This window comes from Ranitomeya imitator, chromosome 2 (genome assembly GCF_032444005.1).
Source record: "Ranitomeya imitator isolate aRanImi1 chromosome 2, aRanImi1.pri, whole genome shotgun sequence".
Lineage (NCBI taxonomy): Eukaryota > Metazoa > Chordata > Amphibia > Anura > Dendrobatidae > Ranitomeya > Ranitomeya imitator.
Window position 1 is genome coordinate 810,969,324 of NC_091283.1, and position 25,171 is coordinate 810,994,494.

The 25,171-nt window shown below is 41.2% G+C and overlaps 1 protein-coding gene across 1 annotated transcript in view; it reads right to left on the reverse strand.

The window, feature by feature from the left end:
* Positions 1–25,171, reverse strand: part of LOC138665902 (alpha-2-macroglobulin-like protein 1) — a 134,014-nt gene that overhangs the window by 100,570 nt on the left and 8,273 nt on the right. The window contains exons 5-8 of the mRNA XM_069753855.1: positions 14,802–14,822; positions 11,538–11,694; positions 8,990–9,074; positions 4,938–5,091 (exon numbers count right to left, since the gene is read on the reverse strand). Coding sequence (XP_069609956.1) covers positions 4,938–5,091; positions 8,990–9,074; positions 11,538–11,694; positions 14,802–14,822 — 417 coding nt within the window. The remainder of the gene's footprint in view (positions 1–4,937; positions 5,092–8,989; positions 9,075–11,537; positions 11,695–14,801; positions 14,823–25,171) is intronic.

Genomic DNA, 25,171 nt, shown 5'->3' on the forward strand with positions numbered 1-25,171 from the left:
GATTGTTGTAAGTGAAGTTGTTTTTCATGAATTCTTGGACAAATTCTGTTTTTTTGTAATCATCTGCAGACGGTCATTCACAATAGAAGGCAAAATGTAACGTGGGCCAGGGCAGTAGTTGTGAGAGAAGGCCTCATCACAATCTATTTATAATTTAAAAGTCACAATCTTTTTAAAATTGTGAAGAAGAAAATTTCAGATGCCATCCTCTATGTGTGTTAGGGTTGGCAGATTATACTAAATAGATTTAATAAAGAAGTGCAATCACAACCCGGGTTCCACCATGCAGAGATGTTAAACTGCAGCTATTGTGAACAACGATGGAACACACACCGAGCGATTGCTTGCACACACTGAGTTAAACGCCACTCAGTGAACAACCCAGCAAAAGAAAAAGCAGCACATGAAGTGAACATGCAAGCAGAAACAAAACAGATGCTCCGCTATAGAGCTGTGTCACTCGCACATATTAACGGAATAGATGCTCTGCAATAGAGCGGTGTCACTAGCACATGGTAATGGAATAGGAACAACGCTAGATATGATTCCTGCTTACCTCACAGGAGAAAGCAGCCTGCTCATAGGGTTAGAAGCAAACAGTGGTCACACAGTCAGCAAAAGCACTCAACCAACTCCTCTTCTGAGGTGCTGGAAATCTAATGGCTCGACACCAGCCCTGAATTCATACAGACAAACTCCTCTCCAGGGAACCGGAATTCTAACGGCTTACCGCCGACCCTGAGCACATGCCAGTAAAGACTGTACTGATGCAATATCCCATGCAAACACATAATGAGAATTATACTAGCGTGCCCGCGTGTGCCTCTGAGACCCTTTTATATGTTCAGCTCATGTCCAATCGGACAGGACCTTGCTGGCGGACCAGTCTGGAGCTGCCACATCACCAGAGCAGCTGACGACCGATCATCAATGAAACGCCGCCACATCACGAGCATGCTCAGTAGGGAGATTTCTGGAATTAGTATCCAGATTGTCCACTCATCACTACCTACCGCTGGTTACCATAGACTTGGCTGAAGAGCAAGCAGTAACCAGACAAACAGCACGAGCCTGAGCAAGATGCTGGGACTGATGTCTATGCTCAGCAGCACCGCCAGCGGTCAAAGCTGAATGGGAGACTGCTGATGCAGGCAAGGCTTGGGATCTACCCTGTGTAGTGGGAGAATCCTGGCACTTAACAACGTGTCTTCCAGGGTGTATTGCAGTCCCTCCTTAAAAATTTGGATAGGCCTTGCACATTGTGCAAAGGCTTTACCAGTGTTGAAGTCCTACACTTTTTTAAACTGTCAAAAAATGTATACTGAGCCCTTCCTCTTTGTGTCTTCCTTGGAGTATTTTTGCTAAACCATGCATCTAGGAGTGCCACCTTTTAATAATGGGAAAAAAATGATTTTCTGATTCCCACCCCCTAATAATGGGTAAAAACATATTTTCTTAGTTCCTCCTCTGTGTGTCTTTTAGGCCTCTTTCACATGTCAGTGTCTCCGGTACGTGTACTGACAGTTTTCTCACGTACCGGAGACATTGACACACGTAGACCCATTCAAATGAATGGGTCTATGCACATGTCTCCGTGTTTTCACGGACCGTGTGTCCGTGTTGAAAACACGGAGACATGTCTGTTTTTCGCCGGCAGCACGTACCGCAATATGTCCCGCACACGTGCACACGGAGAACAGTGTGCACTCCCCTCCGTGTGCACGTACCGCCCGCAGGAGAGACAGCGCTACAGTAAGTGCTGTCCACCCTGCGTGTGGTGCTGAAGCCGGTATTCATCCCTTCTTCCCAGCAGTATTCGCTAGAGAGAAGGAATGAAAAATCTTTTTTTTCCTTTTCCCTTAAAAATAAAGTTTGTGCGTCCCCTCCTGCCTCCCATCCCCTGTGCGCTCCCCCCCCCCCCCCCCCCGCTTGCCAGGAAATACTCACCGACACCCAGCTCCAGCGATGTCTCCTCTCAGTGCCGGCAGCAGGCTCTGTGTGAGCGGTCACATGGTCCCGCTCATTACAGTGAGGAATATGCACAAAAGAATGTTTCCTAAAATTTTTTCCTATAAAATCCATTTTATTTTTGGTTTTGGATGTTTTAGTGTCCTGCTGTAAAAGTGTCATAATACTCTGACAAAATTTTTCCCAGTAGCGACCTGATTATACTCATTACTCGAGTCGAACCCATCTGAGTGTCCATCCTGCTCGATTCCAGTAATGAGCACTCAAGAATTTTAGTGCTCACTCGTTACTTATAAAGTTTCTCTGATGAAGACCCCTTCAGATTATTTGGGACATCTAGAAGAATAAAGACCAGAGAAGAAAAGGTGAGTGCTACCATGAGTCATGTGTCATGCCAACAGTAAAGCATCCTAAGACCACTGATATGGGGTTGCATTTCATCCATGGAGAGAGTTCACTTACAATTTTACCTAAGAACACTGCCATGACTAAACAATGGGATCTTAACCTCCTCCAAGAGCAACTTCTCCCATCGATCCAGGAGCAATTTCGTCACCCATTGTATCCCCACCCATCCCTTGTAGATTGTGAGCCCTCGCAGGCAGGATCCTCTCTCCTCCTGTACCGGTCGTGACTTGTATTGTTTAAGATTATTGTACTTGTTTTTAATATGTATACCCCTCCTCACATGTAAAGCGCCATGGAATAAATGGCGCTATAATAATAATAAATAATAATGATGGAGACTAGGTCACAAAGAAAAGTGATAGCTAATTGGTTCTGTGAACAAAACGTTGAAATTTTAGCCTGTGGCCACGAAATTCCACAGATTTCAATCCTATTCAGAACCCGTGGTCAATCCTCAGAAAGAGGGTGGAAAAATGAAAAGAGAGAAAATGTGATAAGCCCCAAGCACTGATTTGATTAGACAAGAATGGGAGGTCATCAATCAGGATTTGGCCCAAACGTTGATATCTAGCAGCCAGGGCAAAAGGTAGAAGACTTGAATTTTGGTGTGTCTCAAAACTTTTAACCATGACTGTATGTTGAGTAAATCTACTATATAATTGTCTAAGGGTCACTTCCGTCTGTCCTTCTTTTTTTCTTTCTGTCACAGATATTCATTGGTCGTGGCCTCTGTCAGTCATGGAAATCTAAGTCGCTGAATGGTTGTAGCAAAACAGCTACGACCAATCAGTGACGGGCACAGTCCGGAAGAAAATAGCCGCTCCTTCCTCCTCACAGTCAGCACCCGCTCCGTACTCCCCTCCGGTCACAGCGCCCGCTCCGTACTCCCCTCCGGTCACAGCGCCCACTCCGTACTCCCCTCCGGTCACAGCGCCCGCTCTATACTCCCCTCTGGTCACAGAGCCCGCTCCGTACTCCCCTCCGGTCACAGCGCCCGCTCCGTACTCCCCTCTGGTCAGCGCTCACACAGAGTTAATGGCAGCGTTGACCGCAGTGTAATGCACTCGGTTAACGCTGCTATTAACCCTGTGTGACCAACTTTTTACTATTCATGCTGCCTATGCAGCATGAATAGTAAAAATATCTAATGTTAAAAATAATAAAAAAATAAAAAATAGTTACATACTCACCTTCTGGAGCCTCCGGATCGAAGCGGCCGGTTACCAATGCTCCTCGCGACGCCCCGGTGACCGCTACATGCAGTGCGGTCTCGTGAGATGATGACGTGCGGTCTCGCAAGACCGCTACGTCATCATCTCGTGAGACCGCAATGCAATCTTCAGACCGGAGCGCGCGAGGAGTGTCGGTAACCGGACGCTTCGATTCGGAGGCTCCAGAAGGTGAGTATGTAACTATTTTTTATTTTAATTCTTTTTTTAACACGGATATGGTGCATATTACGTGACTGGCCAATATACTATGTGACTGGGCAGTATATTAAGTGGCTCTGTGCTGTATACTAAGTGGCTTTGTGCTGTATACTACGTGACTGGGCAATATACTATGTGGCTGGACAATATACAACGTGGGCTGCGTAATATACTACGTGGCTGGGCAATATACTACGTAGCTGGGCAATGTACTACATAGCTGGGCAATATACTACGTGGGCTGCGCAATATACTACGTGGGCTGCGCAATATACTACGTGGGCTGTGCAATATACTACGTGGGCTGCGCAATATACTACGTGGGCTGCGCAATATACAACATGGGCTGCGCAATATACAATGTGGGCTGGGCAATATCCTACGTGGGCTGCACAATATACAACGTGGGCTGCGCAATATACTACGTGGGCTGCGCAATATACAATGTGGGCTGCTCAATATACTACGTGGGCTGCGCAATATACTACGTGGGCTGCGCAATATACTACGTGGGCTGCGCAATATACAATGTGGGCTGCGCAATATACTACGCGGGCTGCGCACTATACAACCTGCGCTGCGCAATGTACTATGTGGGCTGGGTAATATACTACGTGGGCTGCGCAATATACTACGTGGGCTGCGCAATATACAACGTGTACTGTGTGGGCTGCGCAATGTACTGCGTGGGCTGTGCTATACACTACGCATACATATTCTAGAATACCTGATGCGTTAGAATCGGGCCACCATCTAGTATTATAATAATTAGCATTAGGAAATGATCACAACCTACATCCTCACCGTCACTTCACAATGATCTTTGCTCAGATCAGAGCTTTCACAGAAAGCTCTCCTGTAAAAGCCAGGGAGTCAGAGTGAGTTTATATCCACCTATATCCATAATAGAAAAACTAAACAAAAAGTAATATGAATTTCAATTTAGACTTAGTGACCAGTGTGAAAATTGAAAAAGATTTCTGAGTTTTTAAGCTATATATAATGTTAAAAAAATGCCATAGATTTAAGATAAAAATCTGATTTTAAAATAGGTCTTATTATTATGGCATATTCCTTTAAAAGGCAAATACAAAATAACAAACATTTTTTTTTTTACAAACATTTACGCACCTTCTCTCCCTTAAGATGGAAGCAATTTGTTTCACTTGTGTCTTCTTCACTGCTTTCTTGTTCGTATTCATATCGGTAGTACCATACATTAGGGTGTGATTGCAAACACACCGAAAGATCTATGAACCCTTCTACCGGCTTACCATAAGTATACCTGGAAATTAAGACACAAGTTATAGACGCTGATGCCTTCTCATGGGTTGTTCAGTTATTCTGTACATGCTGAATCTGATTCAGAAGTTTTATCCTCATTATAATAAACTCACTGTCCAGTGTTAATGTATTCATCTATCAAAGCAATTTATAAGTTATCTTGACGTGAATGGAAATTACTGACTACAGAGGTCCAAATATCTGCACAGAAAACCACAGTCGCTTTGATCTAACAATTCAAAGTGGTTAGAAGACACAAAACACCATGATTACATTTTCTGACATGTTTCAGCACACAGACAATTTTTTATTTTTGTGCTTTCATTAACCCCTTTCTAACCTCGGACGGGATAGTACGTCCGAGGTCAGAAGCCTCGCTTTGATGCGGGCTCCGGCGGTGAGCCCGCATCAAAGATGGGACATGTCAGCTGTTTTGAACAGCTGACATGTGCCCGTAACATGTGCCCGCGCCTATTAACTAGTTAAATGCCACTGTCAAACGCTGAAAGCGGCATTTAACTACTGAATCCGGCCGGGCGGCCGGAAATGACGGCATCGCCGACCCCGTCACATGATCGGAGGTCGGCGATGTTTGTACCTTGTAACCATAGAGGTCCTTGAGACCTCTATGGTTACTGATCGCCGGTAGCTGTGAGCGCCACCCTGTGGTCGGCGCTCACAGCACACCTGATTTTCTGCTACATAGCAGTGAACAGCAGATCGCTGCTATGTAGCAGAGGCGATCGTGCTGTGCCTGCTTCTAGCCTCCCATGCAGGCTATTGAAGCATGGCAAAAGTGAAAAAAAAAAGTTAAAAAAAATGTGAAAAAAATAAAAAAAATATAAAAGTTTAAATCACCCCCCTTTCGCCCCAATCAAAATAAATCAATTAAAAAAAAATCAAATCTACACATATTTGGTATCGCCGCATTCAGAATCGCCTGATCTATCAATTTAAAAAAAGCATTAACCTGATCACTAAACGGCGTAGCGAGAAAAAAAATTCGAAACGCCAGAATTACGTTTTTTTGGTCACCGCGACATTGCATTAAAATGCAATAACGGGCGATCAAAAGAATGTATCTGCACCAAAATGCTATAACTAAAAATATCATCTCGGCACGCAAAAAATAAGCCCTCAACCGACCCCAGATCATGAAAAATGGAGACGCTACGAGTATCGGAAAATGGCAGAATTTTTTTTTTTTTTTTTAGCAAAGTTTGTAATTTTTTTTCACCACTTTGGTAAAAAATAACCTAGTCATGTTAGGTGTCTATGAACTCATACTGACCTGGAGAATCATAATGTCAGGTCAGTTTTAGCATTTAGTGAACCTAGCAAAGAAGCCAAACAAAAAACAAGTGTGGGACTGCACTTTTTTTGCAATTTCACCGCACTTGGAATTTTTTTCCTGTTTTCTAGGACACGACATGCTAAAACCAATGATGTAGTTCAAAAGCAAAACTCGTCCCACAAAAAATAAGCCCTCACATGGCCAAACTGACGGAAAAATAAAAAAGTTATGGCTCTGGGAAGGAGGGGAGTGAAAAACGAACACGGAAAAAACGAAAAATCCCAAGGTCATGAAGGGGTTAATTCCTCCATTTTTTTTCGCCAGAGCCATAACTTTTGTTTTTTTTCTAGCTTCACAGCCATATATTTTTTATTTGCGGGATGAGTTGTTGGACACCATTCATTTTACGACTTGATGTGCTAGCAAATAAGACAAATATTCCAAGTGCAATCAAACGGCAAAAACAAACTACAATTCCAGAATTTTTTTTTTTATACAACATTTAGTGTGCTGTAAAACTGACCTGGCAATATGACTCTACAGGTCAGTACAATTATGGTGATGCCAAACTTGTACAGTTATTTTATTTAAGTGGTGAAAAAAAATTCAGAAATTTGTAAATAAATAACATTTTGTTGTATCTTCCTTATGAGACCCGTAATGTTTTAATTTTTCCGTTAATGAAGCTGCATGAGAGCTTGCGTGGCAAGCCGATGCTTTTATTGATATAATTTTGGGTGTTGATGCGATATTTTTGATAGCTTCTGATTACATATTGTTTACTTTTAGGTGTTGTGGTGATTGAAAAAATGGATGTTTTGGTGTTTTCATTTTTTTTCTTAGGTTTTATCTATTTAATGGACATTGTGTGAACGTGCTCTTACACACTGCAGTCATATCAACATATGATTCTGGTCATTGCTTTGGTGTCATACTCCAAAACACACACATACGCACGCACTGCAGCACACACATACACACACACTGCAGCATACACATACACACACAAACATACACACACACATACACACCCACATACACACACATGGACACACATACACACCCACATGCACACACACATACACACACAAACAAACACACACCCATACACACCCACATACACACATACACATACACACCCACATGCACACACACATACACACACACATACACACACATACACACCCACATGCACACACACACATGCACACACATACACACCCACATGCACACACACATACACACACAAACATACACACACCCATACACACCCACATACACACACATACACACACATACACACCCACATGCACACACACATACACACACACATACACACACATACGCACACACATACACACCCACATGCACACACACACATGCACACACATACGCACACATATACGCACACACTGCAGCACACACATACACATACACACACATACAGACACATACACACACATACACACACATACCCACCCACACCCACACACACACATACACACAAACACATATGCACACACATACGCACACATACCCACCCACACCCACACACACACAAACACATACACACACACATATGCACACACTGCAGCATACACATACACACACACACACATATGCGCACACTGCAGCACATACACACACACAAACACACATTTACACAGCACCGCTGCACATGTAGAGCTGTGCTGCAAACATACATACTCTTGACGATAAGCTTGCCTTGTAGATTGTAAGCTTGCGAGCAGGGACCTCACCCCTAATGTCACTGTTTAAATTGTCTTAACTTGTATTGAATTTATTGTCTGTACATGTCCCCGCTTAATTGTGAAGTGCTGCGGAATATGTTGGCGCTATATAAATAAAAAATTATTATTATTATTATTAATAATGAAACAGGTATATGAAAAATCCACCTCAGCATAATCTCACCAAAAATTATTTAAGGGCTCATTCAGAAGTCATCAGTTTTTGAGTGCCAAAACCCAGGCGTGGATGATACAAAGAAAAAACATAAATGAAAGATTTGGAGACACTCCTGGTTTCGGCTTACATATACTGATGAAATACTGATGGAAATCACTGACGTCTGAATGAGATCTGCCTCTGAAACTATCGGTAGTTATCTGTAATATTAAACCTGATCTGTCTGCAATACAAACTGCATACATTTTAAATACATCTCTCAGACCTGATGGAGTCAGTGTACTTACTTTGAGAATAAATGTTAGAATAGCTGTATAATATAATAATTTGTAAAAGTTTAAACATAATCTCCACCCACTTAGGCTGATTGACAGATCCTCAGAGTCCTTACTACCTGCTGCTGAGATCTCACACTGCGCAGTACTGTCAATCAGACTGGGGTTGTGGAACTGAATAAACTTGGACTCATGAGCTCTCTCACTCCTCAGCTGGACTCTGTAAAAAGTTCCTTGTAGGAAATACACCATTCCCACCAAATATAATTAATTTATGATCTAGAAATGACCGATTTATCCTTGCTGACTCTATATATTAATGCTCTCATCAAGTCTGCTAGTGACCATATTGGTAATTATGGGGTTTGGGAGTCGTGCAGTGACATTATTGGGTTTCTTACCTGCCGCAAACTTCAAGATGAAAAGATTTGTCTGTCGTGGCAACTTCGGATGGAGCACTCATAATTACCTCGAATCTCTTTGTAGCTAAATGGAATAGAAAGGTCAAATTCTGACTATTGTTTATAACACGTTTTCCTCAAGGCAGTACGTCATTATTAATACCTGAGTTATTACTACGTGCCAAGATATTTACAACAATGAACATAGCAGAAAAGCAGGACCGATTTTAGATTTAGGTATGGCCATGTGAAATACAATGACAGTGTGATACCCGATGCCTCAAACTTATGTGCTGACCCTTTATACAATGCGCCAGGTCTCATTTTTATCCACATGTGACCTTTGCGCAACATCATTTGCTTTTTTGTTTACTTTGTTTTTCAAATGTTTATTTCAAAACTCGTGTTTTGTGTATTTATGGACAGCATTGCATTTTTTTTAGAAACTTTATTGGATTGTCCAGGCTAGTGAAAGTCATAGTTTATTCTTAAAATTCTCATACACATTAGGCAAAAATTGACAGAATCGGTTGAGATTTCGACGGGATCAGCCAACCATCTCTTGTGCATGAGGATCTCTTGACTGTCAGATTTTGTATTGGAACATATGGATCGGACATTTTAAAGTCCTGCAAAAATTATAAAAAGTGAAATAAAGGATGAAAAAAATAATGCATATGATCAATACATTAAATGAGCTATTGGTTGATATTTTGGCCAAGTATTAGGACCCTTGATGTTGGGTTACGAGCTTATCTATTTTGGCCAAAATATCAACCATTACCTCATTTAATGTATTTATCATATGCATTATTTTTTTCACCTTTTATTGCACTTTTTTATCATTTTTGCAGAATGCTGCCAAGCCTCTTTTTGTTGGCTGGGTGTACTGGGTTGTCTGTCCCTGTGGGGTGCATGTATATAGTGCTAATAATACTATGGGAGTCATCAATAGGTTGTGAGCCGGACACTTTGCATAGCACATACCTGTGTGACTGACGTTCTACTCAAGCCTCATTTATGTGCAGTTTTTCTACTAGGTAACCAACCCCTCCATAATTTGGTAGGTGTGTGGGTGGCTGTTTATATCAGTAGTTTGCACCTGTGCTGCCCCTGCCTTTATCGTGGGGGCCATTTGTCATCTGACAGGTTTTGGTAGTGCCGTAAGGAAAGTCCATCAAATTTGAATAACCTCTTAGTGGTTCATTCAGAAATTTCAAATTGTGGCCATGTCCTTAGTATAGGTGAATAATGTCAGAATGGTGGAATTTTGGCACCCACCCTAACACTCACCCTCATCAATCTGCTGATTGAAGAAGGATGGTGTTAACCCCTTAATTGCTTAAAGGCATAGCCCTATACAGTTATTAGTGGCTGTACCTGATTGTTCTGTCTCCGCCATCTAATTTGTTACATATGATTATCTGTTTGCATAATTTGCAGTTTTTCTAGTAGTATGAGTATACAGGAACTGATATATTCATAACTTTATTTGTCTGTAGTGTTTTGTCTCCCTCTAGCGATCAGAGTCATGTTCACAGTTCTATTTTCTGTTTTTTTCTATTTTCCATGCCTGTTGTCCTTCCCTTTGCAATGTATTATGGTAGCTCAGCCTCCATCTCCTTCCATTTCCTTTAATTTGCTAAATTCTGCTTTCAAGGAAAGACACTTTCACTTCATCCCCCTTGCGATTGCATTGCCGGTATGTCTTTATGCTTTTTGTAGTTAATTTCTGCTCTAATATTAGCCTAGCTTAGTCAGTTGTACTCCTAGTTCGGTTACTAGCCTTGTAAATGTTCATGCATAATGTACAACATGTTTAATATGTATTTCTGCTATACCATGCACTGATTGTATGTATATGATTGTTTTACAGTTTCACCACGTCAATATACTACTACGTTCAATAAAAGCACAGACTCAACCACAGTCTCCTTATTGCACTTCGGTATAGTGGTTTAGCTGCCTGTATAGCTACATATGAGCCTGCCTCATTTAGTGAGGACAGAACACTGGTATTACAACTCTCTACACCTTCATCCCATTCAAGTGATCGGGAACGAGCTGGATTTAGAATAAACATCCAATTTTACACTTTATTCTGGCATAACCCAATTGATACTTTTTAAAAAAAACTTTTGATCCTCTTTTTTATTTATTTTATTTATTTATTTTTTTCAGTAGGGGATGGGGATAGGCTGGTGGGATATCATGGCATGGCAGAAAAGCTCTCTATTTTGAAAGCTGTGTATTGACCCTGTAAGATAGCACAGTTTTGGTATTGGGGAGAATAATTGGCACTTTATGGGTTCTGAAAGACATTATATTCTTCTCTAGGTACATTATTTATTATGGAGAATATGTGCATAATACATCGTCTTATGGAGAATAGCCCAATTTCTTCTCTCCAAGTGCATCTGTATCAAACATAAAGTACATAAAAGTACAGAATTGTCCTTTAGTCGGTTTTGTCATAATTGGAAAACACGATAATTATATGTTATCCTTATTGTATTATTTTTTTTAACTTATTTTCACATCACCTTACCGTATTTTTCAACTTTAAAATCTTTATCACAACCATCAGGTATGTTAATTTTATAATTTCCAAAAGTTAATTCATCTGCCAGGTGAAAGCTGAATTCAGCAAATCCTTGTGTTGTGGTCACATCCAGCCATTGTGCTATACGGTGTTTATTTGGGTCCTATAGAAAAGAGGGAAATTATTATTATTACTTATAAGCTGCTTAGGGTTGGATAGAAAAGAACCAGATCAGATCAAACCTTCCAGTTGATCCTATCCTGTCGCACATTTCAATGAAAAATGAAAAATATACAGACAGAATTCTTCTCTAAGTACTCTGCGACCATTTTCCCTCCTTTTCAACAGGCGGTAGGTTGATCCTTCCCAAATCCTGAATGTGTGAACGTGGCCTTAGCAATGCTTTTGGCACCTAACGGGTTAACTTTAGCTAAAGAGGTATTCCAATCTCCAAGATCCTATCCCAATATGAAATCGGTGTAATAATAATAATATTAGCAAATACCTTCAGTTAGAAATATAGTATAGTCCTTCTGATTAGCTATGTCTCTTTTCTCATATGCAGGCATGGAAGGACCTAAGGTATCCATGGTTATAACTGCCAGCAACTGGTTAACTATCACTATATTAGTGGTTATAACCATGGATACCTAAGGTCCTGCAATGCCTCCACATGAGGAAAAAGACATAGCAAATCAGAAAAACTGTACTACATTTCTAATTGGAGGTATTTGCAAATATTATGATTATTACACCTGCTACATAATGGGATAGGATCTTGGAGATGGGAATATCCCTTTCAGTCCAAGTGGGTGTTTTAACTGGAGATGTGTATTTCTTCTCTCTGTGTTAGTTGGTGTAACACCCCCCCTTAGATTTAACAAAAGTTAACTCATTAGGTGCCAAATAAGTTGATTGCTAATATCTTCACAATTGAAAGATGAAATTAATGAATGTTTTATTCCGCTCTGCAGCCACTATTACATTGTGTGTCCAGTTCATCATGAAAAATTTGGTCAAAGTTTCTCTAAATGGCCCAGTTAATCATCAACAAAAGATTTTGTCACTTTTTTTCTTACTTTTTACTTGTGGTTTTTGCTGATTTGTTTTCTGCCAAATTCATCAAACTGACATAATTAATGAAATGCAAGGCCCCAAAATTCCCTTTTTTGCTGTCTTTAACTGAGTTTACAACATTTGGCAAAATGTCTCAAAAATTTGTCAAAAAAACTTGTAAATGTGTCTAAAATAACTTTGTTATTATATAAATGTGTCTAAAACTTTGTAAATGTGTCTAAAATATCGGGAAAATTCACATTGACGTAAAAGTTCAGAAAACTAACTAAACCATAAAAGACAACATGAAATACGACGGAAAACAAAAAGTCACTAGCTGAGAAGTATTTATGCTAAAGAAGTAGTGAAAATACAATAATGAACTGAGCCCAGAGTGTTTGTATAAGATTAAAGAAAAATGGCTGCTGCTTTCAAGAAACAGTGCCAACCATGCTTGTTCATGGGTAATATCTGCTGTTACAATTAAACCTAATTAACATTTTTTATCTACCCTTATTAACTAATTACAGTGCTGCATATTTCAGTAAACACTGATTTCTGGCAACCCCAATGTTAAGGGACAGTTGCTAGCGTAAATGTAAAATCAGCATTTTAATCTTATGTTGCTACATATTTTAATTAGCTTGACTAATGGCATGCTCTTTAGCAGGGCCGGCGTCAGCACCCGGCGTACCCGGGCAAGTGCCGGGGCCCTGGCGAGACAGGGGGGCCCATTCAAGGCCGGCGTTAAGGGCAGGCAGCTGCCAGTGCCTAGGACCACCGCTCCCCCAGGGGCCCTCAGCTAGCGGCACATCACGGAGCTGACTCGGCAGGGGAGGGGGAGCGGCCGGGGGCTGTCTAATTATACTCACCTACTCTTGCTGGCTGGTGCGGTCCCTGCAGGTCCCCGGCTCCCAAGCTTCCTCCTGTACTGAGCGGTCACATGGTACCACTCATTACAGTAATGAATATGCGGCTCCACCTCCCATAAAGGTGGAGCCGCATATTCATTACTGTAATGAGCGGTAACGGTGACTGCTCAATACATGAAGAAGCTGCCGGCGCCGGGAACCAGGGACTGCACAGCGCAGGTGAGTATAACGGGGAGGGGAGCGCAGCGCTGCGCGATATTCAACTGCTCCTCGTTCCAGCCACCGCTCCGCCTTCCACATCTTCAGCAGTGATGCTCAGGTCAGAGGGCGTGATGACGTGGTTAGTGCGCGCCCTCTGCCTGAGCGTCAGTGCAGAAGACGTTGAAGAAGATGGAGCGGCGGCTGGAACAAAGTCAGGTGAATATTGAAAGTGTCGGGGGCCTGAGCGACGGAGAGGTGAGTATGTGATTTTTTTTTTAATCGCAGCAACAGCAAATGGGGCAAGTGTCTGTATGGAGCATCTTATGGGGCCATAACGTTTGTGCAGCACTATATGGGGCAAGTGTCTGTATGGAGCATCTATGGGGCCATAACGTTTGTGCAGCACTATATGGGGCAAGTGTCTCTATTTGCTACATGGCTGTTCTATATACTACGTGGACTGTTATATGCTACATGGGCTGTGCTATATACTAGATGGCTGTTCTATAAAGTACGTGGGCTGTGTTATATACTATGTGGCTGTGCTATATACTATATGGGCTGTGCTATATACTACATGGCTGTGTTATATGCTACGTGGCTGTGCTATATACTACGTGGGCTGTGTTATATACTACATGGCTGTGTTTATATGCGATCATGAATCGTGGTATGTGTTAAAGGGGGGCCCACTGAGACTTTTTCGCCCGGGGGCCTCAAACATCTGGAGCCGACCCTGCTCTTTAGTGCTGAGCAGTGCAGCCCAACCAGCCAATATCACGCCCATAGAGGTGCGGTTAGTGTTTTTAGTGCCCCTCTTCCTAAACTGTAAGTCATTTTCTGATGATTGTTTTCATGTGTTAATCTTCTGCAGTGCACCACTCAACAGCCTCCGAGGTTCCTGCCTGCAGGGGGCGTTGAGCTGCTGAAGATTGACAGTTCGGACTAGTGACAACACCAGAGGAGCGCAAGAACAATGAAGGTGATCGGGATGTGCGCTGTAATGATCCGGCAAGGGGTACATCAGTGCTTACAGGGCTAAAACTGGTCTCATTATCACAAATCCAAAGACTTGTGCAATAGCATTCATTATGCAGCAATATAACATATCTATTTCTGGGAGTATGTGCGTTATACTTACTCTGATGTCAACCTCATGCAACTAAAAAAAAAGAAAAAAGTATATTATTACATGTAAGATACAAGTAGCAAAAAACATGAATGTTGTAACATGTCATGTATAGCATTTATTATATAATGTTTATTAAAACTACAAGTTAACCCCATACGGTCTGATAATCCTGCAGACATGTCTCCCTCATTTGCCTCCTCGGGGGCAGGTGACAGGAAGGAGTAACACATTATTGTAGGGGCAGACTACACATGTTTTGTAGTCTGTAACTATGGAGATACAAAGGTCTGCATGGCAGCTAGAGACACAAAGCATTAGGAAATTTTAGAAAATACCATGGTGCTTAGTCTTTTATTTAATTGTTGCATCGCAGCAATAAAACTTTGGTGCAAATAACCTTTATGTGAAAAATATAATGGGTAAATGATTCAAACATGGTGAAAGAAAAAGTTCAAGGATTTGTCCACTACTGGACCACATCAGTGTAGTCACTTCTGGGCCCCATAGAAAAGAAAAACAATGTATGCTCACCTTCCACAATGGTGCTGATCCAGCGATTTAGACACTGCTATTCTGGGTGGGTCAGGTGACATTATTATGTCACTTGAGTGGCCTCTAAATAGCTGCAACCCTTACAATCTCATCTGAGTGGACATCCACTGCGATGGCAAATAGATGAGCTGGAGTTAATCAACGACCGCTGTTTGGTTGCAGCAGTCACTTGACACAACAATGTCACCTGACCCACCCAAAATTGCATCGCCGGAATTGCGCTAATTCAGGAGGTGAGTATAGATTGTTTTTTTTCCCATGGGGGACTGATATAATTAAAGAGGTTGTCCAATACGTTTTGACTGATGACCTGTCCTTAGAATAGGTCATCAATTTCTGATAAGCTAAAGTCCCACACCCAGCACCCCTGCCGATTACCTGCTATCGATGGCGGCAGTGGCTGGCCGGAAGTATCCACTTGACAAGCTGCTTCATCTACTGATAGAGGCAACAGCAGGGTACTACACATCCGCCTTCTATTTAAATCAATGGGAGGTGGATGAGTAGTACCTTGCGGCAGTCATTACCATAAGGCGGCCAGCTCCAGAAGTGAGTACTTCCGGCCAGCGATCGGCACCGCAGACACTGATAACAATTGATCAATGGGGATACCAGATGACGGACCCCAACCAATCAGACATTGATGACCTATCCTAAGGATACTTCATCAACCAAAAAGTAGTGGAGAACCTCTTTAAAATGTTCTCCATAGCAGCAAATCAGAGTAAGGAAAGCACAAATATTCTGATGCAAGTTCTCCTGAAAGAACAGTTACACTTTCAAGACTTTCCACGTAGTGGCACACCATAGGTCAACGACACAATAATCTGCTCCATTTCTCCCATTATAATGTACTGTACTGTAGCTACAGCTTTTGGCAGAATATTGTAACTTGATCTGTGGCACTGGTATAAGCCATCTGGTGCTACATATTACAACAGAAACCACCGGAGACTAGACGGAGGTGGACATGACTTGGGGATGGGTGGACTGAGAACTCCTGCAGCCTTTGTTTGTATTGCAGTGTAGATTTTAAACAAGAGTGATGTTGCTTTAAGAGGAAGTTTAGATGTTTGTGCCTGGTGTATTACTGTGAGGAGGGTGGGGCTTATATAGGGGAGGCAACTCTGGCTCTCCCTCTTTCTCTCACACGATGGACAGGAGAAAACATGTCTTCAGTCTCAGGGAGTATAATACTGGGGTTATCACCTCACATTATAGCTCATAGGAGCACATTCACTTCACACATCATGTATTAGTGTAGTATCAGCTCCTACATCATATATGGGATCAATTTTACCTCAGAAATTCATGTAGCCGCCATGTTCCCTCATGTGTACCTCCCTGCAGACATGGCTGATATACTACTCCACATTCATCATGTATTAGTGTAGTCTCAGCTCTTACATCTTATTTGGGAGTAATATTACCTCAGAGATTCATGTAGCCGCCATGTTCCTTCATGGGTCTGTTACAAGTTGCCTCACACACTGCAGAGACAGCTCCTGTGTGACCTCCTTACAGACATGGCTGTTGTATCACATTTCTGCTGTATTATACAGAGTCTTCATGAGTTTTGGGTATATGTATGATGGGTCAGAGCATTGACACATACATTGTCTGCTATTGGTAGCGTGGAGCTGGGCAGTTACAGGGACTAGTCACTGGTGAGAGGGAGCAGTAACGGGATGGTATATATATATACCGTATATTTATGATGGTAAGAGGCTTCATGTCTGTGTATTGCATGCTGCTATGTGCTGATTCCCTCCCTTCCCATTTTTGGAGTCTGGTGACCGTATGTGACCTCATCTCCGCTACAGTACAGTCTGATGATGCTGGGTGTACAGATCCAGCATAACCAGGTGACTCACTATATATATGTTGTGATGGTGTGATATGCTATGTGGGTATCATTTTGTGCATATTTCTATTTTTCTTATTTTCATGGTGTTCTCTTGTAGAAGGAGTTATTTGCTAATTGAATTGAATGGCTTTTGCTGCCACCTGATATCAGCCCCCACAGTATTGTATTGTATGCTGACATGTTGACCTAACTTGTTGAAACAATGAGCCCCTGAGACCTTCCCCCTCCTGACCTGTGAAGGAGGAGGGAGACTGCACATTTAATCTGGGCATGACTTCCAAATCCATGCTTTATTTCTGGAGAGATGGCAGTCTTTAGTCCTATTATGTTGCATGTTGTCCTTCCTGATATATCCACCCCCTTTTTCTGTACATTGTCCCCCTCATATGTTTGCAGGATCGGGTTATACCCACTGAGCGCTTTTTTATATTACCTAAGATGGTTGATAGCACTAGCCTGAGTGGATTACCTGGAGCCTTACTATATATATTTTATCAGGTGTCAATAATTATTCGGGGAGTAATTCAGCACATGGCGGTATGGTGAGTGGGGCACTAATAACGCAGCATATGACAGGCAGTGAGTGGGCACTACTAATGCAGTCATGGCGGGCAGTGAGTGGGCACTACTAACTCAGCACATGGCGGGCAGTGAGTGGGCACTCCTAGTGTGATGCTGCACCTTGCTCTGGAGAACACATCATGGGCCCAGTTTTCAGCCCTGTCTCTCGTCTATTGTATGTAGGTAGTGTGTGTGACTGACTGGGGACACAGACCTTGCCATTTTCCGCACGTACACTTATGGCTGCAGGCAGCTTATACTAGGCCTACATATTATATTTTCTTATGATGTATGTGCAGCTGGTGGTTAGAGAGCCTGTCTGTAACTGCTGTAGAGGAGCAGGCGGCTTCTCCTTTATTGTTACAGCATATAACAGCATTGCCCATCATCAAATGTATCTGACCTTATGATGGGACATTTTCCAGTATCTGTAAAATACCTTGGTTGTAAACTTACATGGTGTTTTCATCTTCACTTATCCCACATCTTGTGCAGTTGGGGGGGTCCTTGAAGTTGGTTATAAATTGGTCTGGGGGATCCATTGGGATATGCATTCCTCTTTTTGGAATTTAATTTGGTTCTTGATTTGGTGAATGATAGAGGGGATTTTCAGCAAGGGTTTGTTGAATCCTCAGGAAGTTCAAGTGAACATTTGAACCCTGTGGTTGTGGTGCTCCCGAGCTTGTGGGGTAACGGCTGGGAGTAATTGTTGGTACATTTTATGTTCACTTTTTGTTTGGTAATCACCAGATCTTATGAGCTTCAAGGACTCCTCCCAGCATGTTAATGTTCTTTATGCTTTGATGTTTTATTGTATGTTCTTTTAATTCTTATATTGTCCCCTTCATATATTTGCAGGAATGGTGTATACCCACCGAGTGCTTAATTTTATATTACCTAAGGTGGTGGATAGCACAGACTGAGTGGATTACCTGGAGCCGGTCAGTTGGGGGGGTCCTTGAAGTTGGTTACAAATTGGTCTGGAAGATCCATTGGGATATGGATTCTTCCTTTTGGTATTAAGTAAACATATAACCCAGACCCATTACCACAAACTCAGGATGGGTAACACTCAAATACAACACTAAACATACTGATCCGCTGAGCAGATATTAAGCTGCATGCCGAATCAAAGAGTGTAATGCTTTTTTATAAAAAGTTATAATTTTATTAACACAAACAATACACTTAATAAAACAAAACAATGCCTCAAAACCGTACAAATTATAATCTGGAGATAGGCGTAAATAGAATTCTAAGAAAGCACCAGGTAACATACATATTATTAGCCTTGTTGTATTTGGCAGCAGAGCATGCTAAGAAAATTCTTAATAAATTTTGGCACCTGTTTTTTGTTATACAATATTATTAATCTAAAAAATACTTGTGCACATCAAAGTATTGACTTGATACAGAATATAGATAATTTCATTATTATTATAAATATGATAAAACCCAAAAGGGTACTTGAAAAATTGCTGCGCAGAAGTGCTAAATTACATTAACAGAAAACGCCCTATTCACAGTATAATTATACCAGAATTGACAATGCTAATGGGCACAAAAGATATTAAATCCACATTTGATATTTGCGTATAATTTTGAATTATAATACTGCAAGGTAATAATTAGATGCACCGTTGGACGATCGATTCCTTTAACCCCTTAATGACCGCCAATACGTCTTTTAACTGACCTGAGATATAAGAGAATAGCCTCCCCATACAGATGACAATCCAGCATCTGTCGATTGTACACTATAGCTGACAACTTGCTATACCAGCCACGATCAGTATTTGCACCATCTAAATCTGTTTAACCCCTTAGATGCTGCTGTCAATAGTGACTACATCATTATATATGGTTAACAGTGTGTGGGGGCTTCTTCTTTGTCACAATTGGTGCCCTCAGATCATGATTTTGTTGTCCTGATGTTTGCCATGGAAATTCATGGCCAAATAGCGGCCTTAGAGTCTGACGGCTGTAGTAATCTGTTTAGAAGTTAGCGACATTTAGGTGGTAAAAATACACATTTTCATTTCTGTCATACCACTTTGCATTAATTCCTGTAAAGCACCTGAAGGGTTAATAAACTACCTGACAGCAGTTTTCAATATGTTTAGGGGTGCTGTTTTTAAAATGGTATCACGTTTGTGGGTTTCCCAATATATGGGACCCCTAAAGTCACTTCAAACATGGATAAGTCCCTAAAAAAATAAATTTTGTAAATTTCTTTGAAAAAGTGAAAAATTGCTGCTACATTTTTAAACCTCCTAAAATGCTACCAAAATAAAATAACATTTTACAAATGGTGCTGATGTAAAGCAGACATGTGGGAAATGTTATTTATTAATGGTTTGCTGTTGTATGACTATCTGGATTAAAGGGATAATCATTCAAATTTAGAAAATTGCTAATTTTTTAACATTTTTCTCAAATGTTTGATATTTTTTATAAATAAACACAAAAAATGTTGAACAAAATTTACCATTATCATAAAGTATAATGTGTCACGAAAAAACAATCTCAAAATCACTGGGATTTGTTGAAGCGTTGCAGAGTTATTACCACATAAAGTGACACTGGTCAGATTTCAAAAATTTGGCTCGGTCACTAAGGGGTTAAACCTCAGCTACAATTAGTGCCGCAGAGGTTGGACTGGTGATTGCTCTAGTCAGAACAGCCTGTTGTAAATAAACCCTTAATATAGTATGGGTAAATAGCTATAGAATATCGGAAGCCGAATTTGGCCCCACAACATATAATAAATAAATATACTTATCCCATATCAAGTACCGGAATAAATAGCTATATTAAACCAATCGATGCAGAAACACTACATGCACTTAATTTCAACAAAGCATCAGGTAAAAACACTTTGTGCCAAAGATCTATACAGTGCTAAGGACATGTCATCAGGCAATAATCAAAACTACCATGCAGCAGATGGCTAACTATATATAACGCCCAATAGCTGGTCTAAAACAGACCTAAGTGCCGTGCAAACAATTACCTGCATGCATCAAAACATGCCTAAATAATGGGTAACTGAAAACCCATATTTATACGTGTTACCTAATTATAAGGTGCTCCTCACTTCCAGCCGCACATGGCACGCCACTATTCCATCCAGGGGTTTGATGGAATAGTGGCGTGCCATGTGCGGCTGGAAGTGAGGAGCACCTTATAATTAGGTAACACGTATAAATATGGGTTTTCAGTTACCCATTATTTAGGCATGTTTTGATGCATGCAGGTAATTGTTTGCACGGCACTTAGGTCTGTTTTAGACCAGCTATTGGGCGTTATATATAGTTAGCCATCTGCTGCATGGTAGTTTTGATTATTGCCTGATGACATGTCCTTAGCACTGTATAGATCTTTGGCACAGAGTGTTTTTACCTGATGCTTTGTTGAAATTAAGTGCATGTAGTGTTTCTGCATCGATTGGTTTAATATAGCTATTTATTCCGGTACTTGATATGGGATAAGTATATTTATTTATTATATGTTGTGGGGCCAAATTCGGCTTCCGATATTCTATAGCTATTTACCCATACTATATTAAGGGTTTATTTACAACAGGCTGTTCTGACTAGAGCAATCACCAGTCCAACCTCTGCGGCACTAATTGTAGCTGAGGTTTAAAGGAATCGATCGTCCAACGGTGCATCTAATTATTACCTTGCAGTATTATAATTCAAAATTATACGCAAATATCAAATGTGGATTTAATATCTTTTGTGCCCATTAGCATTGTCAATTCTGGTATAATTATACTGTGAATAGGGCTTTTTCTGTTAATGTAATTTAGCACTTCTGCGCAGCAATTTTTCAAGTACCCTTTTGGGTTTTATCATATTTATAATAATAATGAAATTATCTATATTCTGTATCAAGTCAATACTTTGATGTGCACAAGTATTTTTTAGATTAATAATATTGTATAACAAAAAACAGGTGCCAAAATTTATTAAGAATTTTCTTAGCATGCTCTGCTGCCAAATACAACAAGGCTAATAATATGTATGTTACCTGGTGCTTTCTTAGAATTCTATTTACGCCTATCTCCAGATTATAATTTGTACAGTTTTGAGGCATTGTTTTGTTTTATTAAGTGTATTGTTTGTGTTAATAAAATTATAACTTTTTATAAAAAAGCATTACACTCTTTGATTCGGCATGCAGCTTAATATCTGCTCAGCGGATCAGTATGTTTACTTTTGGTATTAAATATGGTTCTGGATCTGGTGAAATGTGGAGGGGAGTTTCGGCAAGGGTTTGTCGGATCCTCAGGAAGTTCAAGTGAACATTGGAACCCTGTGGTTATTGTGCTCCAGAGCTAGTGGGGTAACGGCTGGGAGTAATTGGTATATTTTATGTTCACTTTATGTTTGGTAATCACCAGATCTTATGAGCTTCAAGGACTCCTCCCAGCGAGCTAAGGTTATTTATGCTTTGTTGGGTTATTGCATGTTTGTTTTAATAAAGGTGTGTATTATTTAAAAAAAAAAAAAAGTACTTATTTGTTTCTTTTTTAGTGGGTCCTTGAAGCTAATTATAATTTAGTCAGTAGGGGTAACCATCTCAGGTATGGACCCTCTGTTTAGGGGAGTATTCATCATAGTATGACCCCTTGTGTGGAGGAGTAAACATCTCGGGTATGGCCCCTGTTTGGAGGGGTGTACATCATAGTATGACCCCCTGGTATGGAGGGGTAACCATCTTTGGTATGGCCCCATGGTGTGGAGGAGTGACCATCACGGTATGGCCCCCTGGTCTGCAGAAGCATTTATATCTTACAAGACCCTGTTAGGGTAAAGTCCCTGTGGTCATGGCAATCATATTCTACATGCATACAAATTGGGTGTTGGACGAGGTCCTGAATAGTACCTGGACAGGTTATATGCCTGAGGTGTTGGATGAGGTCCTGAATAGCACCTGGACAGGTTATATGCCTGGGGTGTTGGACGAGGTCCTGAATAGTACCTGGACAGGTTATATGCCTGGGGTGTTGGATGAGATCCTTATATGCCTGGGGTGTTGGATGAGATCCTGAATAGCACCTGGACAGGTTATATGCCTGAGGTGTTTAATGAGGTCCTGAATAGTACCTGGACAGGTTATATGCCTGGGGTGTTGGATGAGGTCCTGAATAGTACCTGGACAGGTCATATGCCTGAGGTGTTGGATGAGGTCCTGAATAGTACCTGGACAGGTTATATGCCTGAGGTGTTGGATGAGGTCCTGAATAGTACCTGGACAGGTCATATGCCTGGGGTGTTGGACGAGGTCCTGAATAGTACCTGGACAGGTCATATGCATGGGGTGTTGGACTACATCCTGAATAGCACCTGGACAGGGTATATGCCTGGGGTATTGGACTGACGTCCTGAATTGCACCTGGACAGGTCATATGCCTGGGGTGTTGGACGAGGTCCTGAATAGTACCTGTGACTTGAGAATGCTGAGGCACAGATTTTGACTGTGTATATTGACCAACTCCTATTTCTTTCAAGGTTGTTGGCTGGACAATGCAGTAATCTGGGGCATTAAACTGAAGAGCAATGTACCTAATATGGGTGCCCTGGAGTCAGTGGGAGTGACTAAGGGAAAAGTAATAAAGTGCATCCCGATGCCCTTTAGCCAGTGGGAGCGGCTAGGGGTGAAGAAATCAAGTGCATTAACATGAAGGGCGATGTGCCTATTCCCAATGCTTTTGTCCCAGTTGGAGAGGGTTAATGGTATATGTTATCAAGTGCCTGTAAAGCAATTAACAATGGCGTGGCAAGGTTATTAATAATGTCTTTGTAGACTTTTCTGCAATAGGCTTATTTCATTTACTATGTCCAAATATTGCAGAAATTATTTAAATTATTTAATGATCGGTTATATTGTCAATATTATATCTTGTATGGCTTTTAATTACTCCTTGTTTATAGTATCTTTCTCTTTATATACACTCATCACTTTTTGGGTAGTAATAGTAAGTGGGTTTAAGAATTGGTTACTGCACAGCCCAGCTACTGTATGTAATGGTGGTTTCTTGAACTGAAATCTGTGAATTAGTGAGTTATTAGAGCTGGCTACAATACTTGCGGTATAATAGTTTTTGAGGCATCACAGATGTCATTATACAGGTAGTCAAACTGTGGCTACCCCTTTATTGTGGTTTAGTTTCTGCATTCCCCATTATAGGATCCACATTGCAGGATGTTTAGCTGTAGTTACCATATTATCGATCATAATTTGGTAGTGTTGCATTGTTAAAATTAATCTGTTGTAGTCCTGGAATTTTGTTCCTTATATGCACAGTTTTTCCATAGCATGCAGAACTGGTTGATGACTTTATTAGCCATGGGTGATGGGGGTCGAGTCCATTCAAGGTGTCAAATGGCCTCACTGGTGGTGGTTTAGGAGTCAGGTGGAAGTTGCAGACAAGTTAAGGTGGACTCATTTTAACTAATAGAGGATGTAAAACCTTACGGTGGTGAGCAGGCTCGGCTTTGGTGGCCAGCCTCAAGGACGTTGTAATGGTAACATCAATCAGGGGCGGGCACAGTGGTTAAGCACAGAAGTGAAGATAATAGGGTCATTGGTGCCCTGAAAGATTACTGGCTCTGCTTGAATGGCAAGCCAGTGTGTGCCGCCCCTTTATGGCTGTCTGTCCTGGTGCTGTATGTCAGACAGCTGGGGATATCGTAGTACTTGTGAATCCCAATGTACTAGCACTCCACCTGACTCCTACTGTGATTATTTAATCCTGTGATTTGAATAAAAGCTGTGGCCATTTTGACAATCAAAATAATGTGTTTTGTGTATTTATTTTAGTACCTAGGTTTACAGTAGTTATGGTGGTTTTAAGAAGGAGTGGGGTCCATCCCATATCCCAAAGTCAAGAAGCCACCGGAGACTAGATGGAGGTGGACATGACTTGGGGATGGGTGGACTGAGAACTCCTGCAGCCTTTGTTTGCATTGCAGTGTAGATTTTAAACAAGAGAGTTGTTACTTTAAGAGGAAGTTTAGATGTTTGTGCCTGGTGTATTACTGTGAGGAGGGTGGGGCTTATATAGGGGAGGCAACTCTGGCTCTCCCTCTTTCTCTCATAGGATGGACAGGAGGAAACATTACCCGCCCTCCCGCCCTGTTTATAATCTCTGTCCTTAAACTTTTTAATTATTGCTTGTATAATGATAAATGCTTTATTGTATTTTTGAATTTGTCATTGTATATCTTGTACCAGGTTCAATTGTATATTGGCTATAAAGAGTTATTATTTGCGGTAACCTTCTAAGCCCAAGGGAAGGGCAATCCTTCAGCCATGGTTCCCTGGAGGTTTCCTCCACAGAGGTTTTTTCCTCTCCTGAGCGCTGTAGGATGACTCTTTGTGAGTCGCG